General features: G+C 33.6%; 1 protein-coding gene across 1 annotated transcript; it reads right to left on the bottom strand.

Annotated features, from left to right (window-relative positions):
* Positions 1-6,053: 6,053 nt before the first annotated feature.
* ras (Inosine-5'-monophosphate dehydrogenase ras) lies at positions 6,054-8,957 on the bottom strand. The gene is made up of 3 exons (XM_040707487.2): positions 8,678-8,957; positions 8,504-8,610; positions 6,054-8,088 (listed from the first exon to the last, which is right to left on the bottom strand). Exon 3 carries the CDS (start codon positions 8,029-8,031, stop codon positions 6,454-6,456), a length of 1,578 nt encoding a protein of 525 aa, XP_040563421.1. The 5' UTR covers positions 8,032-8,088; positions 8,504-8,610; positions 8,678-8,957; the 3' UTR covers positions 6,054-6,453.
* Positions 8,958-12,595: the final 3,638 nt, after the last annotated feature.

Raw genomic sequence — 12,595 nt, 5'->3', positions numbered from 1 at the left:
GTTTATTTGATCCTGCGATGTTTGAACTTTAAATCAAATTTTGATATCCTTAATATAATCAATTTCAGTAGGTGAGGTTAGTTCTTAACCCTTTCTTCTTTTCGTTATTCTCGAGCCGTGAATACTTAAACACTCATCCTTCAAAATAATTTTCACGTCATGACGTCTCACTATCTTTTATTATCAATGTTACCAAATAACCGATCTTTATCAGGTTCAATTAACCATAAAAATGCGGCTTCTAAAGACTTTGTCAATTTTTTGAATTCATATAAATTATAATACTCATATCAATAGATGCGGTTATCAGACTCTCACAATATTGAGGAAAAGCATCCCAGCTTGTTTTTATGTTATCCCCACACAATTAAAACGGTCTATGATTGACCACTATTATAAGTTTTTGTCTATTTTTCCGTCATTTTAAGGTGAAGGATGGATTCTGTGGACCAGAATTTAAGCATTTTCAAATTAACTATTCTGGTCTCACGCCATGAACTCATTTTCTATCCATTCCAATTATACGTAAGTTGTACACATATGGCAAAAAACACTTTATATGACGTGCTCAATTAATATATAAGTACATATGACGTCATCTCGAATTATTCCATAATATCTATCTGGACCGAAGTTTAAATAAGACGGATTATATATTTGTGTGATCAATCTAGACCCAACTTAAGTCAATTTCCTATCCCACATTGTTATCTTTATTGTATCGTGAAACTTTTTCTCGAAAAAGTAACAGAACAAAGGTCAAAAATCAATTGGTAGCAAGTCAATTCTTATTCGTTAACTGCTCACCGTAATACTAAAGCATGGGGCAATAGCAAACGACAACAAAAATTATTATCCCCCAGGTGGTGTGACACCCTGTAATTTGTTGTTTTAACTAGTTGTTTAATAAAAATGGCTCATGTTAGGAATAATTTTCACAGCGCCCTCTATGTGAGTGACATACACCTTTATACTTTATTAAAAAAATATTATCACTCAGAGAGTTGTAGTATTTTGGCACAATACGGCGCCACTCTCTGTCGCTTTGTTTACAAACGAATATACGTACACAACACTAATGCCCTATTTAAACAATCAGCCTTCAGAACACTGAAAAGGGGAAAAGAATCAGAAAAATCGATAGCTCACAGCAAAATACATTGTAAATTTGTATATTAGGTAGGTAATCCCATGATCCGGACCCAGCTTTTCTAAAGGACTGAATTATTTCGGTCCAACAAAACTTAAAAGGGTGGCAGATCGGCCTAGGATTTCCCAGCCCAAACCTACTGCATTTGTAATACATAATATACCTACATTTTGCATAGCAAATAGGTAGTGATCAATTCTTCAAGTTTGAATTCATAAAATGCACATATTTCCTTACATATCACCCTTGAATGGTGGTCATAACTCAATTATCGACTTCAAAATGACACGTTTCTTTCTTCCCACTTTATAATTTTCTCATACTCACTATGAGAAAATTTCTTAAGGAATGTTACGTTTCTTAATATTATTTATAACCTATCTGGAGATTGTTCTTCGTTAGAGTTTTGATAACTGTCTAAACATCCGCAATTGAAGAATTGGCTTACTACCAACTGATTTTGAGCCTTATTTTCTGTTTCTTTTTAGAAGAAGGCTAAAATATTCATAGCTTCACACATAGATAGCCTAATTTTTTTATTCACCTCATTTTGAGTGAGTACCAACCCTCAAAAGGCACCTGTCAAAATTTAATGATAATTTGTTCTGAATTTTTGAAAAAAAAAAAACGCACGACGTGTAAGGTACAATGAAGATACGGACATAACATGGTAAATTATATCTGGGTCTGGCCTCCTGGCTCCCCTCAAAATATCCTCTGGACAGGTTTTTTTAACTATAAGGTCTATGGAAAAAACTTGCACCAATACATAGTACTATGTCAGGACATCATAAAAACCAAGACGGACAAAAAAAATCCATCGTAGAAGTGGGGTCAACCCCCCTCCCCATGTCGCCCCAAAACACTTTGAATTGACGGGTTATTTCAACCCATAAAGTACCCCGACAAAACTTGCATCAATTTATAGTATTATTTCAGGGCATTATACAAAAACAAGACTGTTAACCAACTTCTGCCCGGGGAAATTAAGTCAGACCCCAAAAAGTACACCCCCCCCGCTAAATTCAAACAATATATTGATAATGTTTTATCAGGAAGTTATAACAATCCCAATTTCACCATTTCTCTATTTACACATTGTATTATAAACAACTTTATAGATACGTATTTAAATAAAAATTACAAAGGCATTGGCCATGGATAGTGTGGATTTAAAATCTCCTCTCCACTGTCTTCATTTTCCACACTAGTATCGTCATATTCGTCGTCAACATGGACTCAAAGAAAAAAACACAAAATAAATAAAATTTCATCAACATCATTTTCTAAACAAGGTTATTATTCATTTACCAGTTTTTCAATTGAGATAAAATGTAATTTTGAATTATGTGAATTAGTAGGGAATTTAGTTGAGCAAAATTCAGGGATGATAATATCCAGTTTTTAAACTGAATTCCTCCTTTCTACCCAATATACGAAAAGTTTTGTTTATTTTAGCCATTTATTCTTTAAACAGGTTAGGAAAAGAAAATTCATTCTTCAGATTACCAATTCCAAAAAAAGGGGAACTAAAAAATACATAGGATTTACATCACTATCTATTGCTCGTTAGTATATTCTTATTTTTTTGGTAAAATGATCACAAAGTTCTAATGGTGGGTTCACTGATGTGCTTTCGCATACATTTTGATATCAAGGGTACATTCGAAATGAGTTTACGTCCAGAAAAACTATACTTTATTAACCTCTTAACGAATAGATCTCTTTTGGATTGATCTTGGGGGAAACAGGTTCTACATAATAAAATGTATTTATTGTAAAATAACGAGTGTTGTGTTGGTCCCTATTTATTCGATCCATCCCAGTCATAGGGTCGGTCCTTAAGATATTCGTTCCTTGGAATTTTTTTTGTTAAAAATGTCGATGGTTTATTGAGCCACATAAGATCTATTAGAAATGTTATTAAGAGCATTGTACATATCAAGGAAAAAAGATTCATATTTTCATTATAATTCAATATTATACGAATATTTGTAAAATATTTTTGCTTAGTAAAATAATGTATTCTGTTATATAACGGAATAATTGGAAAAAGGAAAAACAATCTTTGTGATGTCACGAGGGATTGACTTTACTTTCTTTATGGAACGATACGTGGAACAGGATGGAACTGGACAGCAGTCCTCAATAAGGACCTACATAACAATAAAAATAACTACACCTGAGATAATATAAAAAATATGGTAGCCCTGATTCCTAAGAGACAGCATATCAGCTGTCGATATTTGAATTTTTGGCGAGGGTCGAGGAGTCATTCGGCATCATCAAGCTGCTGTGCGAGAAGAATCATGACAAACTCGATGATCCATGCATCTTTAAAATCTTTTAAAAAAATCATGAATCTTTTTTGTTCATTCCCGCTGAACTCATAATGATAATGGATTCACATCCATCAAAAAGTTATGAACTCTTCGTAGTGGGAGCAAAAAAAATCAAAAACGAGATATCTCGTATAAAATGTGCAAAAGTGGATTCACTGAAGTGCTTACACACTCATTTAGAACGTAAATTTCTCCCTTTTTACGTATAAAAATTAGAAAAGAAGGGTGTGCAAATGAAATTGAAACGGTTTAAAGTTCGAATCAGTGTAATTAACTCACAAGTTCGAACCATGAAGGGAATTTAAATACAATTACCACCATTAAGTTATATAAAAAACATAGAAGAGAAACCAAAAAAAATTACTGATTCATACTTGGGAAGTTATCTCATGTATTCATGATAAACGTTCGTTTGTAAAGAAGAATCCCTCTATTTGTCTCCTAGCCTCACTTTTCCTATTTCTTCAGAAATAGTTCCAAGATGAGTCCCTACTAGTTCTCCTCATCTTCACATAAATTGTAATGTAAAATACATTTATGTATATTTACACTTCACAAAAACATGACTCATCTCCCAATGTTATTAACCTATACATTTTTTACACTCGCGAGGGATTTCGACCATCTTCACATTTTATATTAATCATGTACAATGTGAGATGGAAATGAATAAAAGGCAAACACGATAAAGTTTATTTAAACGTACTTCATCATTATTGATGCACAGGTATTTAGAGCGCTTTTTTTTTTTTTTTTGCAAGATCCATCTTTTTATTTATAATTAAAATCAACCAAAGCCTTGTCTTTTGCATTGATTCTTTTTAAAGAAAAAGAAAATCGATGTTGTATAAAGAATTATCAACGAAAAGATTATCATCTATGCAGCTACTTACTAACTAAGTAATAAGACATCATTATCCTCTTTGTTCGGAGATTATCTTCGTATAAATCTTGACAACACGTAAGGAGCACGTGAGCTATGCATGATCCTTGCCACGACTTCGCCCTTCTACGCATTATGTTAATATTATATATATACACACATAGGGGAGACCGGGAACATTTGCAACATTTTGTGTATGGCTCAATAGGGCATTGACAAACTAAAAATATATAGATCATCCACAAGGTTGTGTGATAGTTTGTAGGTCGTTGTTTAAAAAATTGTGCATGTTCACAATAATTTTGAGAGCGCACTCTATGTGAGAAACATACATACTTGTTATTTTGTATCAAATAATATTATCATGCTGTATTATTTTGGCACAAGACGGCGCCACTCTCTGTCGCCTTGTTTACAAACGATAATAAGTACACAATGCTAATGCCTCATTTAATCAATCAACGTTCAGAACACTGAGAAGGCGAATAGAAGACGAAAAATCCGTAACTGACATCCAAATATATTGTAAATTTTTATGTTAGTGAGATAACGCCGTGATTCAGATCGAATTTTTCTAAAAGAAGGTCCAACAAAAATTATAAGGGTCTCATACCGGCCTAGGACCAACAATACTGTATTCATAATACATTATATCTCGGCCCCAATATTCGGAGTTGGTTTGACTAGGATATGTTATAATTTTGACACAAAATACTAACATCTGTTTGCTATGTTTTAACTTTATTTAGGGAATATACAAATCTGTATCTTTTCCACAAATTGCATTTGAATGTGAACTGTTACATGTCGAAAACATCCTTGTTCAATTTAGAGTTGGATATCATAAAAATGAGATTAAATTATATTTTCTGAGGAATAAATAACTAGACTTTTTAAGGTGCTGAATAATTATTGGCTTTCAATCTATGTATCATAGCCTATTAAGATATTTAATCTATCACTCATCCGTATTATAAATGAGATAAATTCGGTCTCATATCCCTCTTAAGAACTATGCTTTGGTTAATTAACATGTTTTGAAGGAAGTTTTCTGGAGCGATATTTCTTATATCAATTAGTAAAACTCAAAAATAATACCTTCTCAAACATCAAAACATCCAGAGAGACACATTTTGTTTTATTAGTATCGATATGTCCTTCACTTTTCTTTTCTTTTTTAATAGACGGGCTGAGCTATAGCCGCATCCCCTCGTTGCTACATTGTTATTTCCTAATTTTCTATGAAATGAACTCCAAAAAATATACAAAAAGAAGATATGTCTACGCAATATATCTGAGGAACACACCTTTACATATTCAAAAATAACTTACGGCCAGACAAATAGAGAAACTGTACTTTATTACAGTATTTTTTTCTTGATCAGTCTGGACCAATGTTTCAATCCACACCGCGTTCTGAAACCGTGGATCAATAATTCCGTTTCTATAAAAAAGCTCATACATTTTTTTTTGCTTTTTTCGATGTATCAACACTATTCTTAGTAATAAAAATACAAGAAAGATTGCAACACATGATGAAACTGACACAGGTCTTCTCTATATTGTATAAGCAAATTACTTATACAAGTAGCATGTTGATGCAATACTCTCAAGGCTTAAAGGGCTTCTTGCACAAATTAATAATTTATTTAATTTGTTATAAATAAGAAAACGTATCTTTTGTTTAAATTCAGGAAGTATTTATTAAAAAACCAAAAAATACTGTTACAGGATTACAAAAAAAAAAAAACAATAACATTTACAGCATATTGATGAATATGCCTAATTACATAATTATATGTGTAGTGTATATAAGTACGACGTATCTATTGTAAGTTGATCTATAAATACTAATTATACCTATTAAATATATATGCAAATTAGTAACATGTAATAATTGATATTGAAAAGTAATAATTAAAAATTATTATTGTTACACGGTACGTTAATACCATTAGGAATTAAACATCTACAAAACGCGCGGTAAACAATATTTGGTAAACGATTATTGGTAAAAAAATATTTAAATTATAAAGAGTAATATTAATAATTGATTATAATCAAACCAGATCCTTTTTTTAGTAGAGTCGTTTTTCATAAGAGTGCAGACTATGCACCCCTCCTTCAACTTGAGAACTAGGGGTGCGTCTCTCAAACTTGAGCTCACCACTATACATCATTGACCTTAAAATGCTAAGAGAACGAGCTCCTACGTCTTGGCAACCATGACGAAGACCCGAAATGAGATAAGGTAAATATCTTAGAACAGAGCCTTTATCCACTATCGAGCCAGATACACCCTGAGCCACCTTGATGGCATCAGACTCTTTATGAAAGTATCTATCCAGAGATCCGATTCCTGTTTTCTTTTCCATGGCCTCTAAACTACCCATGCCTCGGTACTTTTTCAATCGAACACCATCTTGAAAGAAATAGTCTCCGGGTGCTTCAGTTGTTCCAGCTAAGAGACTCCCCATCATGACGGTGGAGGCGCCCACAGAGAGAGCCTTCATTAAATGCCCAACAGACTGTACTCCACCATCTGCTATAACAGGAACACCAAATCGTCGAGCGTATTCGGCGACTTTATAGACCGCAGTAGCTTGAGGACGACCTACTGCCATCACCTCTTGAGTAATACAAATGGATCCAGCTCCCATACCAACTCGAAGGGAGTCAACACCAGCGTCTATGAGATTTTTTGCTTGAGCGGCAGTCACAACGTTCCCACCGATGACTTGGAGATCCTTGTAATTACTTTTAATATGCCGGATCATATTAATTTGGTAAACGGAGTTCCCTTGACTCGAATCTAAAATAATGACATCCACACATGCATTTACGAGGAGTTTTAAGCGTTCTTTGTCTAATTCATGTGTGGAAATTGCGGCACCAACAAGGAGTTGATTATTTTCATCCTTGGAGGCATCAGGGAACTCTCTAGACTTTTTCAGATCTGTTCGTGCAATGAGTGCAACCAATGCTCCATCTTCGTCGACAATGGGGAGTTTTCCCTTTTTGGATCGCTCTAGAAGTTGGTGAGAGTCTTCAAGGGAGACACCTGCCGGTGCAGTGATTAATTCCTGAAGAGGAGTCATGACCTCAGAGAGAGCACTATTCGCCCCTTTCCCCTCCAAGAAGTCAATATCCCGTGAAGTGACCATCCCCACGAGTTTCCCTCCCATTTTCCCATTGTCCGTGATGGGTGTTCCTGAGAATCCAAATTTCCTTTTGCACTCAATGACATCCGATACCTTATGACTTGGTGAGAGGACGTAAGGATCCAGGACAAAGCCGTGCTGATACTTTTTGACTTTAGTAACCTGAGAAGCTTGATACTCGGCAGTGCAATTGTGATGAATGATGCCAATACCACCTCCAAGGGCCATGGCAATAGCCATCTCAGCCTCTGTGACAGTGTCCATGGGACTGCTCACGAGAGGAGCTTTAAGAGTGATTTTCTTGGTTAGGGCGGACTTGATATCCACTTCATGGGGAGTGAAGTCAATGAATCCGGGAAGGAGAATGAAATCGTTGTATGTGAGTCCATCTCCGCCACTCATGAGCTGAGATCCCGTTATTCCATCCTCTGGAACATATCCGGCACCACCTGATATTAAATAATTGGCTTTAGAATCCGTGTCCATACCTGTCATTTTTCGTAGTTGGACGAATAATTCCACGTGGGGGATTGCACAAACACAGCCTTAGATCTACAAATAAACGTCAACAATATATGTAAAAATATATTATTTTTATAATAGAGCTGAGAAGGGAGGGAGGGAAGGAGGGAGGGAGAGAGAGAGAGAGAGAAAAAAAAAGAGAGTGTGTCAAGGGAAAACACTTACAGCAAGGGCTAAAAAGGAGAGTAGAGAACACTTTGTACATATATAGAGAGAAACAGAAACAGAGGAAGAGAGAGATAAACATATGTCATAATATATATACACACATAAATATCATGTTATCTGTGACAATATTTTCCCTCTTTTCAAAAATATGTTTATAATAGTAATAATAACTTAAAAAGATCAAAAATATTCTTTTGACTTTCCTCGGCTCATAAATATTTGTCGAGTATTTATACTTAATTTAATCTACATAATTAATTAATATAGTTGTACTTACTTTTTAAGAGGGAAATCTAACAAAATATCCAATACTAGTGGTACTTTGTTTATTAGATGGTAGAGTTTGGTTTTTTTTCTATAGTCGAATGAAAGATCAAACATAAACTAAAATTATATTTTAATAATCATTTAAAATATCTATCTTTAAATAATTTTTTTTTGTAGCTTTTACCAAATGTAAAAGGTCAGGGAATACTTTGTAGCTACTTATTTTGTAGCTAGAAGGAGCACAATATCTCCGTATCCTTATACTTTTAGTATCTCTCATTAGTCATTCCTAGCCATATCTCCAGGTATTTGAGACACAAGTACTGTCCATACGAGCTTGAGTACAAGAGTTCTGAGCTCGCTACAAGAACGAATTGAACACGTATTGCAAGGAATTACTGTCTAACTAAGATGTTTTGTCCTCGGAATGAAATTGTAGCACGCAGCTTCTAGAATGGAAGAACATTTTGCTCAATCATCATCGCACTTATATATAAACTTATTTATAAAATGTAATATAATATTTTATTAGACTATACAATTTTAAATATCTTGCTGGGGATTCAAATTCACTACGTAATGTCAATGAATATAATTATTGAAGTATTCTCTGTCACTTATCATAATCAAAGATCAAATAAAGAATATTACAATACTAATGGTCATACAAAATGTATTCTATTCAATCCGCGGAGGATATGAAACTTAAATATTGTAATAATCTAATTAAAATTATCATTTGAAAAAATGTATATAAACATTTTTCTAAACAAAAATAAAGATCATTATTAAATAAACATAGGTAGGGAAAAGTCAATTTACTGTAAGTTCAAGTTGAGTCTGATTTTGTGATCAATTCGAGTGGATAATCTTCAAAATATGAGCTCATGTTCAAGTTGAATTGCAAGTCACGAGTCCAAATGCATCTCTGTCTCCACTTTGTAAATAAATAATTTATTTATTTTCCATCTAAAACGAAGAACTTTCAAATATTATGCTTTGATTATCGTCGATAAAACTTAACCAATTTACGATATTTCATTTTTTGGGATAAATTAACATCTTTATTTTTAGTCGATTTTCAAATATATGTCCAACAAAACACTGGACATTCCATGAATTTATAAATAAAGTCCGTAATGATGAAAATCCTTTGTAATTTTGTAATTATAATTGGTAATCAGAAGTATAAATTTTATTTTCCTCAGCTGTTTTAAAATTATTTTCCTCATGACTTGTGAACTTAATTTCCTACTACTATTAATATTCAAAACCTGATTGAGAAAATCACATAAGACCGAACCGGAAAAAAATTCGGTGCTGGACCGAGTCTCAACACTATTGTTTACTTATATTAGTTTGTAAATAAGCCACAAAATAACGACTCCCTGAATTATAATTATTATAACGTAGAGGTGACACAACCCCCCTTAAGTTGGCTATACTTATAATATATGCCCAGCTTACATAAAGTCACACCACCTTGCAGATTAAATATATATTTTTTGTTTGCTCATACTCTATTGATGAGGGGGGTTATTGAGTTAAATCAAAAAGCCGACATATCATCATTAGAATCGAGTGGTTTGTAATGAAAAAAAGAAAAAAGAGTTGGAGGTACAGGCAGGAGTGGGGCATTTAGTGCACCCGAGTTAATACCCTGTTTAATATCAGCTGCCTATTAGAATATTTTGGGGGAGAAAATGAACTGCTATAAAGAGGATAGCTCCTTATATTTAAAATTACCATTAGTACAAGGAAAATGTCGTAATTATATTTAAATTCACATACATTTATTTTACTATGCATTTTTAAAACAATTTACACCAATGATAGGCAATAATGCATACACCACGACAACCAATTAAATATTGAACAAAAAAGAAGAAAGAGCAGACGCACCAACTGTTTTTCCTTTTCTAATTTTTAAAGGTAGATTTTTTATTTATTACAAACTTTTCATCTATAATCATCATCCACTCAAATCGAGTCCATAATATTGCTCGAATAGACACAACACTAAATTTAACCCTTCTAATTATCAAATTAAGTTATTTCTAGTTTTAGAAATTCAAAAAAAAGTACTGATTTCTTATCATGAGGTTGTCGGCAACAAAAATGATTAAAATATCTTCAATTACGCATAGTTTCAAATTTTTTTCATTTGTAAGCTCAAAGGTACACTTTTTTTTCTGTGTCCAAGGAAACTAAATCCCTTGCTAAATCTATGTACAATTGCAAAAACGACAACAAAAAAAACAATCATTGATTGATTTATATATATCATATGCCTAATATATGCTGACCGAGATGCAATTGGAGGTAAAAATTAGGCATAGATCAAATCATGGGTATAACTCATACCTTAGATATTTTTTGTAGCAACACAAAGTTATTCATGTACAGCATTTCATGGCTCCTTTGACTATTAAAAAAAGGGGTCTAACGTGGATTGAATAAATAATGAGAGTCACTTAATTCACGTTGGAGCAACACTCATTTTTCCTACTTTTTTTTGGTCAACATGCGTTGCAAAATAATGAGGGGGAAAAAAATATTTAAAATGAATTTTGATCTCTCATATATATATAACTATAATATGTACATACATATGCGAAACGTTGCAATTCATTGCAAAAGTATTAGTAGTAGTATTCATGAATAATAATAATAATATTTTTGTTATTATTTATTTGACTCAAAATATTTTGAGACTCTTGTCAAATGCTTTTCGCGTCACTCATCTTTAGATGAGAATATCCCTTAGGACATAGGGGCATATTGTTACTGGAGGAACGAGGACTCTGTCATAAAGTATATCATCGATAATATATCTCACTATAATGCACATTTTTACATGTTTATAGCAAAGAATAGGCTAAACGTAGTGAACAATAATAGTTTTGGGATTACAAATAGAAAAACGGATCGTGACATCCTTTCTTTTTTGTTCAATCTTTAATTGATTGTTGGAGTGTTAACATTTTGATCTGAATGATGAATTTCTGTCTTCTTTTGCTTTAATTTTTTTAGATATATGCAGTGTTGGTATTTAAAATCCGGAACAAATTTAGACTTCAATAAGATGGCAAAGCCTAAAGTCTATGCCGATAAAAGTGTACTCATCCGATTTAGCTGACAAAACTTTTTAAAGAAAAAATACAAAATCCTTGGAATTTCATCCCAATAAGAGCCTTTGGCGGCTATTTCTGTGTGCCTCCATACTTGGCGCAGTCCCAAGTTTACGAAGTTACTATGTTCCTGAGGCTTTTAAGGGGTCTGAGGGTTCGGGAGCACCTGCAAAGAAGACTCGTGCTCGTTTTGGGCTAATAAATTAATGGAATACACAATTAAAATGAATGGATATGTGGCCTCCTAGCTCGCCGGATATAAACCTCTTGCAATACTATGTGTGGTGCGTATTTGAGAGAAAGAGTCCGATAAATGTGCACATACCACTGCTGACTCCTTAAGGGCTACCATTCTATAGAATGTGGCCGACAACGCATCAGTACCTGTGCTAGGTTAAGGTCCAAGTTGGAGCCTATGGTTGAAGCTGGGAGGGGTTGGTTTAATTGATTCGCTTCACAATTGAATCCTACTTTTAAGAACAAAATATTTATGAATTGCTGAATTAATTTGGGGCATAAATTAAATTTCCCGGATTTAAAATCCCCACCTGTATGCTTAAATATAAATTAAAAATAGCTTTCTCTGTACTAATGCTATTCAGTAATAATATGAATCTCGCTTCCGCCTGGTCCACACACTCTGCGAATTTCCCATCCCTATTTACTATATACAGAATTAGATCCTATAAAAAGCACTAATAGTTTATATTAATAGTGTTTGACTGGTTAACTATTCTCCTGCAATTGACCAATGTATCATTCAATGGGCTTGCCCTTGTTCGGAACAGCTTGGCAGAGACGCATTTTTACTGACTGTCAGCTGACTGTCTTCTGGTATACCGCAGCTACCATAAGGGAGTCCTTGCTGAGCCTGGAAACTCCATTGCTCTCTGTCTCGACCATACCTTACATTGCAAAGTCAAAGGGGATAAGATCAGGAGAAAAGGAAGGCCAAAATTGCTCAAAATTAT

The sequence above is a fragment of the Lepeophtheirus salmonis genome, chromosome 2 (assembly GCF_016086655.4).
Source record: "Lepeophtheirus salmonis chromosome 2, UVic_Lsal_1.4, whole genome shotgun sequence".
NCBI lineage: Eukaryota > Metazoa > Arthropoda > Copepoda > Siphonostomatoida > Caligidae > Lepeophtheirus > Lepeophtheirus salmonis.
This window is presented reverse-complemented; position numbering and strand designations above follow the sequence as displayed.

Bases quoted from the DNA above. Each gene is read 5' to 3' on its own strand.
- ras (XM_040707487.2), bottom strand. From the start codon at position 8,031: ATGACAGGTATGGACACGGATTCTAAAGCCAATTATTTAATATCAGGT.